This window comes from Sinocyclocheilus grahami, unplaced genomic scaffold, assembly GCF_001515645.1.
Source record: "Sinocyclocheilus grahami isolate Dianchi unplaced genomic scaffold, SAMN03320097.WGS_v1.1 scaffold29.1, whole genome shotgun sequence".
NCBI lineage: Eukaryota > Metazoa > Chordata > Actinopteri > Cypriniformes > Cyprinidae > Sinocyclocheilus > Sinocyclocheilus grahami.
In genome coordinates this window covers 1,965,002-1,979,094 of record NW_015505208.1, presented here as the reverse complement: position 1 = coordinate 1,979,094, position 14,093 = coordinate 1,965,002, and the positions used below count along the sequence as shown (strand labels likewise).

At 37.0% G+C, this 14,093-nt stretch overlaps 1 protein-coding gene across 1 annotated transcript in view; it reads left to right on the top strand.

Annotated features, from left to right (window-relative positions):
• The window catches only part of LOC107570680 (uncharacterized protein C1orf127-like), a 145,514-nt gene that overhangs the window by 92,099 nt on the left and 39,322 nt on the right, over positions 1-14,093 (top strand). The window contains exon 12 of the mRNA XM_016256956.1: positions 7,947-8,063. Coding sequence (XP_016112442.1) covers positions 7,947-7,981 — 35 coding nt within the window. The 3' untranslated portion in view covers positions 7,982-8,063. The remainder of the gene's footprint in view (positions 1-7,946; positions 8,064-14,093) is intronic.

Below are 14,093 nucleotides of genomic sequence, written 5' to 3'. Positions count from 1 at the left end.
ACTCAACTTTGTTAACATGCTTGAATACAGCACTCTGTGAACAGTCAGCTTCTTTGGCAATGAATGTTTGTGGCTTACCCTCCTTGTGAAGGGTGTCAATGATTGTCTTCTGGACAACTGTCAGATCAGCAGTCTTCCCCATGATTGTGTAGGCTAGTGAACCAAACTGAGAGACCATTTTGAAGGCTCAGGAAACCTTTGTAGGTGTTTTGAGTTGATTAGCTGATTGGCATGTCACCATATTCTAATTTGTTGAGAAAGTGAATTGGTGGGTTTTTGTTAAATGTGAGCCAAAATCATCACAATTAAAAGAACCAAAGACTTAAACTACTTCAGACTGTGTGCATTGAAATACACAAATTTCACAATTTGAGTTGAATTACTGAAATAAATAAACTTTTCCTCGACATTCTAATTTATTGAGATGCACCTGTATATATAAAACTTGACATAAAAAGAAATGTGTGTGTATGTATGTATGCATGATGTATGTATGTATGTATGTATATACAGTGGGTACGGAAAGTATTCAGACCCCCTTAAATTTTTCACTCTGTTATATTGCAGCCATTTGCTAAAATCATTTAAGTTAATTTTTTTTCCTCATTAATGTACACACAGCACCCCATATTGACAGAAAAACACAGACTTGTTGACATTTTTGCAGTTGACATTGCAGATTTATTAAAAAAGAAAAACTGAAATATCACATGGTCCTAAGTATTCAGACCCTTTGCTGTGACACTCATATATTTAACTCAGGTGCTGTCCATTTCTTCTGATCATCCTTGAGATGGTTCTACACCTTCATTTGAGTCCAGCTGTGTTTGATTATACTGATTGGACTTGATTAGCAAAGCCACACACCTGTCTATATAAGACCTTACAGCTCACAGTGCATGTCAGAGCAAATGAGAATCATGAGGTCAAAGGAACTGCCCGAAGAGCTCAGAGACAGAATTGTGGCAAGGCACAGAACTGGCCAAGGTTACAAAAAAAGAGCCTTGGTGAGAGAGGTAAAGAAGAACCCAAAGATCACTGTGGCTGAGCTCCAGAGATGCAGTTGGGAGATGGGAGAAAGTTGTAGAAAGTCAACCATCCCTGCAGCCCTCCACCAGTTGGGGCTTTATGGCAGAGTGGCCCGATGGAAGCCTCTCCTCAGTGCAAGACACATGAAAGCCTGCATGGAGTTTGCTAAAAAACACCTGAATAAGATTCTCTGGTCTGATGAGACCAAGATAGAACTTTTTGGCCTTAATTCTAAGCGGTATGTGTGGAGAAAACCAGGCACTGCTCATCACCTGTCCAATACAGTCCCAACATTGAAGCATGGTGGTGGCAGCATCATGCTGTGGGGGTGTTTTTCAGCTGCAGGGACAGGACGACTGGTTGCAATTGAGGGAAAGATGAATGCGGCCAAGTACAGGGATATCCTGGACGAAAACCTTCTCCAGAGTGCTCAGGACCTCAGACTGGGCTGAAGGTTTACCTTCCAACAAGACAATGACCCTAAGCACACAGCTAAAATAATGAAGGAGTGGCTTTACAACAACTCTGTGACTGTTCTTGAATGGCCCAGCCAGAGCCCTGACTTAAACTCAATTGAGCATCTCTGGAGAGACCTAAAAATGGCTGTCCACCAACGTTTACCATCCAACCTGACAGAACTGGGGAGGATCTGCAAGGAGGAATGGCAGAGGATTCCCAAATCCAGGTGTGAAAAACTTGTTGCCTCTTTCCCAAAAAGACTCATGGCTGTATTAGATCAAAAGGGTGCTTCTACTAAATACTGAGCAAAGGGTCTGAATATTTAGGACCATGTGATATTTCAGTTTTTCTTTTTTAATAAATCTGCAAAAATGTCAACAATTCTGTGTTTTTCTGTCAATATGGGGTGCTGTGTGTACATTAATGAGGAAAAAAAAATAACTGAAATGATTTTAGCAAATGGCTGCAATATCACAAAGAGTGAAAAATTTAAGGGGGTCTGAATACTTTCCGTACCCACTGTATATACATATATATATATATATATATATATATATACATACAAACGCGCATTTCTTTTTCATTTCTTCAAGGAAACTAAAGCCAAAATTGCCTAAGGACAAGTTACACCCAATGCCAGTAAAGCCAATATCTAACATAGTACAATTCAGTCCAGGAGGAAACGCATGAAATATATGTGACCTGTGCTGGCTAAATGAGTCACAATGAGCAAATTTTCAAAAATTAGTTCTTTTTATTTTTACATTCTCTGTTAAGAATGATTTGTTGGAATCGGACGAAAAATGGCTAAACTACACCTGTTTGAAGTCGATGGAGTCAGCATAGTAAATTTAGAGAAAAACTGATTTAAAGATTACTGAAGGTTCCAAAACAAAATCAACCAGCAACACTGCATCTTTTCCCCCACTTTTTTTCTTAATAATCATTACTAGATTTATAATCACAATATAGCTATTTTTTTATTTTCTCTTTGTTGTTATAAATAAGAACTGAAAAAGAACAAATATAAGAAAGAAACAAGTATGGTGTATTACGTTTTTCATTTTACATCTAAACAAAGGCATTCAAGAAAGAAAAACAAATAGTAAAATATAAAAATCACTTGTGTTCATTACAAATAAATTGATTATTAAAACTACAAAAACAGTTCATTCAAGGGCAGCGAGTGATTCCCTCTTTTCTTTTAATGTTTGATGAACATTAATAAGACAGACGGCCTTTATTAAGACCTAATATAATGAGATCTAATATAATGTTACACATCCGATGTTTTTCCCCAAACGTTCACTTAAGATATAACAGATTATGTTTGCGTGAATACTTAAATATATTTAGCCTACTGTAAATCTGTGTATAGTGTATCAGGATCGTACGCCGTATATGTCGTCTTTATGCGGTCGATCTGGATGTCAATCAGCGTGAGAAGCGAACAGCGAAAAGGTAGGCTACTCCTCTCGGAAAATTAACAAATAAAGATACTTTTAGGTGTTTAACTATTTGGAGCATTGGGATCACTAGATAAGGGCTTAATGAACAAATTTTTGTGAAAACCTCAAATTTGCCCAAAATCGATCGTTCAGAAATAATTTTTAAATGCTGGAATTTAATGTGCTGAAATAGAAATCCTTCGTAACAATATAGGACTTTATTATCACTTTGTGTATCCTTGCTGAATAAAAGTATTAGTTCCTTTAAGAAAAAAAACAAACATATATATTCATTATATTAATGTGTTTCTTCCTGGACTGAATTGTATGTTACATATTGGCTGATCTATGTTGGGTGTAACTTGTTCCCTGGGAATTTTGGCTTTAGTTTCCTTAAAGAAATAGGTAGAGATGGATTTGAAATATGCGGTGAGTCACATGTTTCCCACTGATACCGTCAGGATTAGCTGACGAACATCTTTATTTTACACACCACAATATGACCTAAATAAAATGCTACATATTATAGAGATGACCTGTACAGTAGATGCATATGTTTGCAAAATCATAGCAGAAGAGTTGAGAAAAGGGCCAAGTGGTGCAAAGCCCCAGTCACATATGAGATGTCCTAATAATTTAGCCTATATTGTTCTCAGCAGTAAAAGCTTGCATTGTACGGTAGGCGAGACTGTTCAAACGTCAACCCATCAGCAAGAGAGGGTTGATTAAAAATGCTCTTTATTACCCACCGATTCCTTAATGGAGGATAGACTTTAAAAATGGAAGAAACAATTAGAGTTTTACTGCTTTGTGGGCACTACTGATTTCTATAAATCACACCAAGGGTGTAAATTTCCCAATAAAAGACAGCGGCACTCCTCACATGCGTAATCAAGTACACAAGCACATTCACACCCATTCGGGACACATTTATCTTTCTAGGTACACTGCACCGTTTGAGACAGCACACAACAAACTCTATAATGACACTTTCCACAAATACACTGTTAAAAATAAAGGTGCTTCACGATGCCATAGAAGAACCTTTTTGTCTAAATGGTTCCATAAAGAACCTTTAACATCTGAAGAACCTTTCTGTTTCATAAACTCTTCAGATTATAAAAAGGTAAGAAAGAGATGGTTCTTTAAAGAACCTTTGACTGAATGGTTCTTTGTGGAACCAAAAATGGTTCTTCTATGGCATCGCTTGAAGAACCTTTTGAAGCACCTTTATTTTTAAGAGTGTAAGGTACAAAATAGTCTTTTTTTCTTTTTTTTTTAAAAAATACAATTATAAAATAGACTAAACTGGTCTGCTAAATTGGAACAACTAGTTTTGTACTTAATGCACTTCAGTTGAAGTTCAGTTGCAGAAGTAGTACATTTGATTATGCTAAAGTGGGGCTATTGCAAGTATACTTTAGGTAAACTTTAAATATCTTGCATTTAAAGACTGATATTATTCAAAGATCATGCAATCCTCATCAATAGTGTCATTAAAACACATTTTAGGCTTAATATTAAGAAATTTGCATTGTGCACAAGTAGTACCCCAAATAAAGTTTATTATCATTTTTATGTCAGTCTCGAGCGATATGTCAGTAAATATGTTAATTGATTTGAACTATACTTAGTATGGAATAAATATATTTTATATATATTACTTTTTCATTAGGGACAACAAAAATAATAATAATAAAAATAAAAAAAACCTTTGGTAACATTTGCCCAATTTTACAGTTTTTTTTCCTCAACATACAACAGAGTTCAAAAATTATGTTGCGTCTTTGCGTGTGTGTTTTTTTTTTAAGCAAAGTTAGGGTGAAAATCATTCTCTAATGCATACAAAGGATACACAGGATTTGTGCTTTTAATGCTTTAAACTGCTTGAAAAAAAACTATAGACCTAACTGTACTCCTTCTGCGGACTGTCATAACTTGTTTATGTAGTTTGTTTGGTAGGGTCTTGTTCAGAGTTACACGCTAATTAGTTTTACCACTCTGATATCTTGTAAAAACACACATCGGTAATATGTTGTAGAGTGTAAAATGTGAATTAAGCAAAGTTAGGGTGAAAATCATTCTCTAATAATTGCATACAAAGGATACACAGGATTTGTGCTTTTAATGCTTTAAACTGCTTGAAAAAAAACTATAGACCTAACTGTACTCCTTCTGCGGACTGTCATAACTTGTTTATGTAGTTTGTTTGGTAGGGTCTTGTTCAGAGTTACATGCTAATTAGTTTTACCACTCTGATATCTTGTAAAAACACACATCGGTAATATGTTGTAGAGTGTAAAATGTGAATATTTTTGTTGAAAAAAACAGTTGATATTCATCTTTTTTTTCTTCCCTCTCTCTTCTTCTCCCTCCCAACCCCCTCCATGTCGCACCAAAAGCACATACACCCACACAGACTCACTACAAAGAGAGCAGCTGGGTTTTATTCCAGAGAATAAAAGCAATAATGGTTGGAAGCCTTTGAAATCATTAATAGATAAAAAGAACGAATGATCACGTTACATCTGGAGCAAGAATAAAGCTTGATCCCTTCTCCTCTCAGATCCGCCTTTCAGAAAAGATTTAGTTGAAACCAGCTTGTTTGTTGCGGATGTGCGATGGGTATGAATGACTCAATCAACATTGCAGAACGTTCACAAAACTGTAGTCACTTGTTCCTTCTCATGTGTGTTCGAGAGCAACGATAATTGATTTTAAGTCAGGGAGGTACCTGATATAAATAGTGTGGTTTGGGGAAAAATCCAGCTCTTCTTGTTCAGACTCTGATTTGAATGCTCGTGACCTAACCCTGAGTTTTGGAAATATGTTGTGTTGTTGTTATCACACAAGAGAACCGAGGGAGATTTTATGTAACAGTTCAGATCTTTTTTTATAGTGAAGCCCATGTCAACACTCCTGTACCAATGTGTTTAAACCTGCATTTCTCTCTTTCCGCAATGTGCTGAAAATTGCACAGGTGTAGACAGGTGGTGTATTGTTAGGAAAATTATTAATTTGGATTTGATAATGAGAAGTTGGCATGTTACATATTCCCTCCCTGTATTGCTGTGATTAAGCCATGCAGCTGTAGTCACAGGTTGTTATTTGCGTGCACAGATCAGCAGATATCCCAAAAATTCATTCTTTCATTTTGAGGGATGAACAGACTCTGTCATTAACTTTCCTTATTCCTGACGCAGTGTCTTATCTGTATTATCAGAGGGTGTGTTATGTTTTCTAACCCTTTCCTTGTTGAACTAAAATGCCATTTTTTTTTTTTTTTTTTGCCACCCTCTTTTCGTAAACCTCTGGAAAGATGAACGTTGTTTCAATGTTTTATTGAACAATAACAAACCTAGATAAGGTGTTCCTGAAATTTTTTGTTGTTTTTTTTGCCACCCTCTTTTCGTAAACCTCTGGAAAGATGAACGTTGTTTCAATGTTTTATTGAACAATAACAAACCTAGATAAGGTGTTCCTGAATAACAGGTGACCATGGATCTAAACACGATGGTTACCTGGCAATGCAAACATACACTCTTTATTCTTTTCATATGGCTTCATATACTCTGAAGTTCACAATACATACTTGATCCCCCCATCTGGAGATAAATATCCAGATCAATGCAATGACAGAATTTATTCAGTGTGAATCTCTCTGAATCATACCTACGGTAATACGCATATGCTTAAATGAATCATCGTTCATTTATTTAATATCGAGGCATCAGTAAGAACGATTGGTTTCTCTTGTGCCTTTTTGGGTGTGTGCTTTCTTCTTTTCTTTTCTTTTTTGTTTTGTTTGTGAGATCATGCTTAAAAAATGTAGTGAAAAACATTTCGTGTCACGACAGGTCATCTTGTCCTCAAGCATAATGAAGTGAATAATTTTGTGTCAAATATCACACTCATAAAGCATGCAATAAGCATTCCTGTCATGTCATTGTTTGTTTGGTTTTTGCTTATTTCTGCTTTCTGGATCAAAAGGAACAAGACATAAACTTGACAACTCTATTTTCCCAAAATGTGATAATTTAGCTTTATTATTTTTATTATTGATTAATTAATTGTTTTATTAAATGCAGGTATTATTAAGCCTTTCCTTTTTAAGGAAGTTAAAATCAATATGTAACACTTCAATGTCCCAAAGTTTCATTACAATTATTCAAATGTTTGGGGTTAGTAAGATTTTTAAAAACGTTTTTATACACACACACACACACACACACACACACACACACACAAATTACTTTTATTTATTATGTTTTTAGTGTATTTATCTGGTCTAAAAAAAATCATCTGGTTATTAGTCTGTTCTTTAATTTGGAATTTCAAGCCTCTGTTGTTTTCGGCCCTTATCTAAAACAAAAAGCTTATTAAAGTGCATCAGTATTTTAGGATAAATAAAAATAACTCACTGTATACGTACATGGCATCTGTTTTATATTGATATGTATATGAAATGAGACGGACTTCACCTGGTAAAAAATTAATATTAAAGCTATTTAACATGCTGAAATAAACTTACGCATTTCCTTTTTATCACTCAATCTCATGAAATCTGTTTTACAGACTCTACACACTCCCCTTGGGTTTTACCCACAAACCTATGTTTCTCTTGAAAGGATAGCATGCATAAACACAATCTAATAAGAGCACAAGAAGGATGGTAATGCCTTTTTATTAACTTACGGAGTGGTTTGTTTGGGCAAATTGAAAGTCGTATTTTTCTCTCTAAACATCTAATTGGAGTTTAGACAGGTTTTACAATGGAATTAAAGTAGATACTGTGCTGCGGAAACAGCGCTGTTTATAAAATTCTGAGTACGATACAAGCCACTGACGGCACTGGTATAAAAAGATGCATTAAAAACGGTTACACAAACCGAATGTTGATTTGTCGAAGTGGCGAATGGGAGGCATTTTTTAAAAGTTCATCAAAATCTTTGTTTGCGTTTATGGTTTGGTAGTAAAATATGTACCCATAACTGTTCTGTGTCCTTACAGGCGTCAACAGACAGCTATGTAAGAGTCTAGTGTGAACGTGCAAGCTAACTGTTGGCAAGAAGAAGACAGTGACCCACAGGACTGAGACAAAACTGGAGCACTCAATATATCTTAAAGGTCAGTGTCACAATGTACCATAATGCATTTATAGTTTGCTAATGACTATTTAACTGGCCAGTTACCTAAAAACAGTCATATCAGTCAGCATTAAAGAGGTTTTCGGCTCGTAATTTTGTGTAGACTCATTCTGTAGTACTCAGTAAGAATTCTGCTCAATCAAGAATTTGATTTTATACAAATTATGCCGGTAAACAATGACTTGTTTTATGAATGCATGGTTTGACTTTATACCAGCACGTATAATGGCTAGTCAGGCTGGATTGCCGTGGTTAGTGAATAGGATGCAGGTTTTGATGCTGAAATAACTCATGCTAAAGTAGCGTAACTGGTTCAGTGCATTCGCCTTGCTGTGTTTTGTCAGTAAAGCAGATGAAGATACGACTATGTTTGGAATTGCCTCAGTTCACCCAAAGCGCTAATGCTAACCACAGCTCGTGTGATAGTCGCGACTCTAAGCAATATTGAAGTCACACCTCTGGTTCACGAAACAACTTAATTGAGTCACACACACGGAGAAGCCCAGTCATGTCATAATACCCAGAGGCCTTGATTAATTAAGCCCTAAAAGCCCAGGAGCGCTCAACGTTCACCAGGTGCCTTTTCATCTGCCACTAGTTCTGCTTCTAAACCCATAAATACAATCCTGAGACATAAATGCAACTTTATCTATTAATAAAACATATAGGAACTGGCGTGAATCATCCAAGCTTAAATATATTGAATATTTAATATAGTGAATATCTTTCTGCACCTGTATTAATTAGTTCAGTTTCGTTAACAAAAACTGTTCTTGTGTAAAAAGTTCCTGAAATAACATTGTGATGTAATGGGTACACTGTTGTAATAGAATTTTGTAAATTGTGTATGCTTTAGTCACAGAAAGATTGTATTTATAGCATGACATTCTGACTATAGCATTTAGCTTAGTTCAAGTTCACTTTTGTAATTTTGTTGTAATATGTTTATGTTATGTATACATAAACATCCTATACATTCTCATATGTATAGGATGTGTTTGGGTGAGTTAACGCGCTATCAAAGTACTTCATTAAACCAGTGTTTATGCACTGTTTAGCTTCAGTTCACAAACAGAATCCTTGATATTATTCTATATGATTGGATTATTTGAAACTATCATATTCTTTATATAATGTTCTTATTATTCATAAAGCATTGTTAGTGCATGGTTGATGTTTTTTCTTGGCAATTTTTTTGTCAGCAGTAATTTTTCAACCCAGTCTCATAAAAATACGTACCTCTGTGTACTTTTCTGCAACACTGTTTTTACGTACCTTAGCCTACTGCACGTTTCGCCGCAGTTTCAAAGAGAAATATCCACTGAGTGAGCACTGGTATAAAAAGATGCATTAAAAACGGTTACACAAACCAAATGTTGATTTGTCAAAGTGGCGAATGGGAGGCATTTTTTTAAAAGTTCATCAAAATCTTTGTTTGCGTTTATGGTTTGGTCGGTTCAGAATTCAAATATTCGGGGACTGTCGCTAAAAGTTATTGCTCTATCGTGTTGGAAATATGCCCTACACCAAACCCAACCCTAAACCTACCCGATAGTGTTAACAAATGCAAAACTGATATAAAAACGCATTTGTTGATGCGACCGTGTCATTTGAACTTACTTGTATGCAGATTTGAACCGTTTTGTCGAACCGTAGTTACACGGGATTCAAACCGGAGCTCCTCGCCTCTCAAGTACGTCTCCGTACTCTGTGAGCTACCGAACAAACCCACCGTCGATGAAAACCCATTGATATGAAGCTGGATATGTGCGGTGCTAACGTTCAAAAGCATCAGTTTTCAAATCTCCCAGCATATTAAAATTGTTTTGAAGTCATAACATAACATTCTTCAAGTAATTGTGCGAAAATTACGCTTTATTAATCGAAACTCTGTAAATGTGTGTGAAAAGGAATAAAAGGTGTTGGAGTTTTACTGCCTCTAGTGTTCATTTCTTTTGGAAACTGCAGTGATAAGTACTTATTGGTACGTATTTCGCGTCTCGCGAAAATGTGCCCCCGGGTACATTTTTGCCATGAGACCAGGTTGCAATTTTTTCTCAGCAGTTTTAATTTAAATATTTTATTTTTGTTCTGATGCGCACCTTTTAAAAAAACGAGTAACACTTTAGAGACCAGTTCTGACAACTAGTTGCTAATTTGCATACATATTGCTAGCATATTGGCTGTTTATTAGTATTTATAAAGCAAACATTTATGCCTCATTCTGCATGACCATATTTTAGATCCATTAATCCGATACCTAAACTTAACAACTGCTTTACTAACTATTAATAAGCAGCAAACTATGAGTTTTATGAGGCAAATGTCATAGTTAATAGTTACTTAATAGTAAGAATTGGTCCACAAACTAAAGTGTGACCAAAAATTTATTTGAAAAATCATTGTTTTTGTTAACAATGATGAGACTAAAAAGTGCCAATCATGATGACAATAAAATGGTTTTAATAAAACTGTTGATGAAAATATGATGAGAGAAAAAATAACAGCGCAGGATATAAACTGTACATGTACAATGTTTTTGAAGAAGAAAAATCTAGAAAGAAAATGATTGTTTCAGATAATCCAATAATAGTCAATAATGTCTGGGATTCGGATTTCGGAGCTAAAGCTGAATAATATATGAAGCACTTCTTTTTGTTGGTAATTTCATTAATGACATTAGCATGCCAGAAAAAAAAACTGCTTATAAGGACATTATTTTCCTGTATTTCTGTCCTTATGGGCATCTCACTGGTCTGGCAGGTGTTGTACTCCTTAACTAGTCATTGAGGAGTCATCACCTAAACCAGTGTTTACAGCCTCCCAATTCCCTCTAATCCAAAACAAGCAGATTTAGCCAGCTCTCTAGACCGCTCTCCACAAAACAAACACACCGGCCCCCTGCAGACTGCACCAAAGCCCTCCTCCCTCCCTTCGCACCCCTGCTGTTCAATGCTCGGTTAGCCAGGCTAAGTGAATAGGGAGAGGCAGGTCTCCATGGGTAACGGCTGCCATGGAGGCACCTGGCAGGAGAGCGAGAAGGATGCTGCGAGAGCCAGCAGGCGCACGCAGATGAGCGGGGAGATTTGAGGGCCGCGCTCTGCATCTTTATCCCACTCCCCTGCCGTTCAGGGGGTGGTCACCCCCGCCAGAGGGTGCGTCTGCCAAGAACTGAAGAATGTTAGCCCTGCGGCCCTGTGAGTGGGAATGAGCAGAAAATTGAAGTTAACAAGCATGCCGTATGCTAAGTGGTGACGAGAGTCCCCAAGCTTTCCGTTAGGGCCCCGGTCCAGCTTCCATTCTCCTCGTAGAGTCACTGCCAGCATTCGTTGGCTCTGACTGCAGGCTGGAGGTGACCGGCATTATGCGTCTGTAGGCATATTAAGACATCATGATCTCCTGTATACAAGACTCCTGTGATGCAGGCGGATATAAAATATAGATTTGTGCTGTTGGTTAGTAGTTTTAGTAAACTTGGATTTATGTATATTTTATTATATGTGAGTTTGCAGGAAAAAAAGAGATCATGTACTGTGAAATAATGGCAAGGAACAATATGACCAATGTAGTTTGATTCATGAATGAATGACTCTTGTGAACCAATTATTTTTAGTGAATCTAAGACACATAGTGCGGCCAGTGTTGTCCAGTTCATGAACAAATTACTCTTATAAACCAGTTATTTTTAGTGAATCAAAACATACAGCACTAACACTAGCTGGGTTTCCATTACAGATTTGTGCAAAACTTTTGCAATATTTTATAAATGCTGATAAAAAACCTATATCCATTAACTGATGTTATGCAACTAAAACATTAATTTTTCCTCTCGTGATAAGTTATGGTGACAGCTATGTATGTTGCAGCCACCGCACTAGCCATTATTTTTAATCAAAGGAGATGTATGCGTGTATCTTTAGCGAAGCAGTGCGGAGAGCCACTTCTGGGATGCTTCTGAAATGTGCTGCGGCACAGCTGGGGTAAACGCAAGCATTGACTAGAATGGCCACGATCAGCTCCAGTGGCCGTGTCGGAGCTATAATGCGCTGCAGATGTGTGCAGTATCCAAGCATTAATGGCAAGCAAAGAGCTTGAGAGCGGCCCCTATATCCATTAACTGATGTTATGCAACTAAAACATTAATTTTTCCTCTCGTGATAAGTTATGGTGACAGCTGTGTATGTTGCAGCCACCGCACTAGCCATTATTTTTAATCAAAGGAGATGTATGCGTGTATCTTTAGCGAAGCAGTGCGGAGAGCCACTTCTGGGATGCTTCTGAAATGTGCTGCGGCGCAGCTGGGGTAAACGCAAGCATTGACTAGAATGGCCACGATCAGCTCCAGTGGCCGTGTCGGAGCTATAATGCGCTGCAGATGTGTGCAGTATCCAAGCATTAATGGCAAGCAAAGAGCTTGAGAGCGGCCACGTATGAGGTGCTTCTTGGAGGTTATAGTACATTAAAGAATGATCATGTGACTTGCATACGCCAAAAGACCTGTATATGCGAAAAAGTGTTTGCATTGAGTTTTTGCGATATATTCCTTTTTCAAATTGCCTGAAAAACCAACTCATGTGAGCATAAAATTTAAATTTTTTTGCGATATATGGGAGTTTTAGCGAAATTGACGTGTTTCCATTGGGTGTATTTTCAATTCACAATTTCTGAAGGTTAATGGAAACGCGACTAGTGTAGACACAAACAAATAGGTTCACAAAAAAAATTTATTTAGGAACCGGTTGTTTTTAATGAATCAAAAGGTACAGTGTAACCAGTGTTTTCTGATTCATTTCGAAATTACTTTTATGAATTGGTTGTTTTTAGCAATCCGAAACATACAGCACAATCAGTGTAGTCTGATTCTTTTATAAGTGACTCTTAAAAACCAGTTGTTTTTAGTGACTCAAAACATACAGTGTGACCAGTGTAGTCTGTTCCTAAAGCCAGTTCTTTTGATGAATAGTTTAAAAAGATGAGTTTGAATCATTCTGAAACACTATGACTCTAAGCAGTAGCAGAGATTTAGCATTTAGCATTTCTTCATTGTGTAACTAAAATGGATATTATTTACTTTAATATACCCAAAAGAATTAAAATCAAATCTGAATTTAATCAAACTGAATCAGTTTAAATCGCAAATTGAATTGAATTAAACACACAACCTAATTATTTTGAAATGAAATGCTCAAAAGACATATGGGTTTCCACATTCTTTTTAGTGTACTTTGACAGTGAATACATAGGTATTGTACTTTTTTTTTCTTCTTTTTTTTTGAATAAGAAACAATTGAAATACAAGGATTTTTATCTTGCACCTCTTCCAAGCATTGTTATTTTGGGAACAATTATCTTACTTTTGCACAATGGCCTGATATCCTGTTTTTCGGCCAAGGATATTATGCAGGACCACCGTTGGTTGCGGTTAGTCACATGCCACGCACGCATCCTCCTGTAGCGGGCCGCCCCACCTCCTCTCCTTTATGCTGCAGTGTGCAGCCCAAGGGAGCGCTGTGCTCTATGTGTAAAATAAGGGTAGCAGATATAATGAAGGTCATTGTAATCAGAGCTAATGTGCCAGGGAGTCGAGACAGTTCGGCTTTATTCGAGGGTTAGGCCCAGCACCGCTGGCCCGGGGGGAGGAGGCTGATAGTGTTATCAGAACTAACCTGCCGCTAATAACGACACGCTCCTCTGTTCATGTCAGCATCAGCCTGAACTTTCACTGATATCTACAGTATGGAAGTAGGGAAGCGGATTGAGCTACTGAACGCTTCACATCTTACTTAAATCCCCTCCCTAGGTGTTTGAAGGTGCGCTTTTCCCCCCCTCTGTTTATTTTCAAACAGCAGAAGGAACGTGCCCGATCTGCTTGATGTGCACAGGAATAGTTCAACTCTCTTATTATTTACTCATTTACTTTACATTACAGGTTTGGAAACAACACGAGGGTGAGTAGATGATGAGAGAATGTTCTTTTTTTGGGTGAACTAGTCTATTATTGTTCAGACTG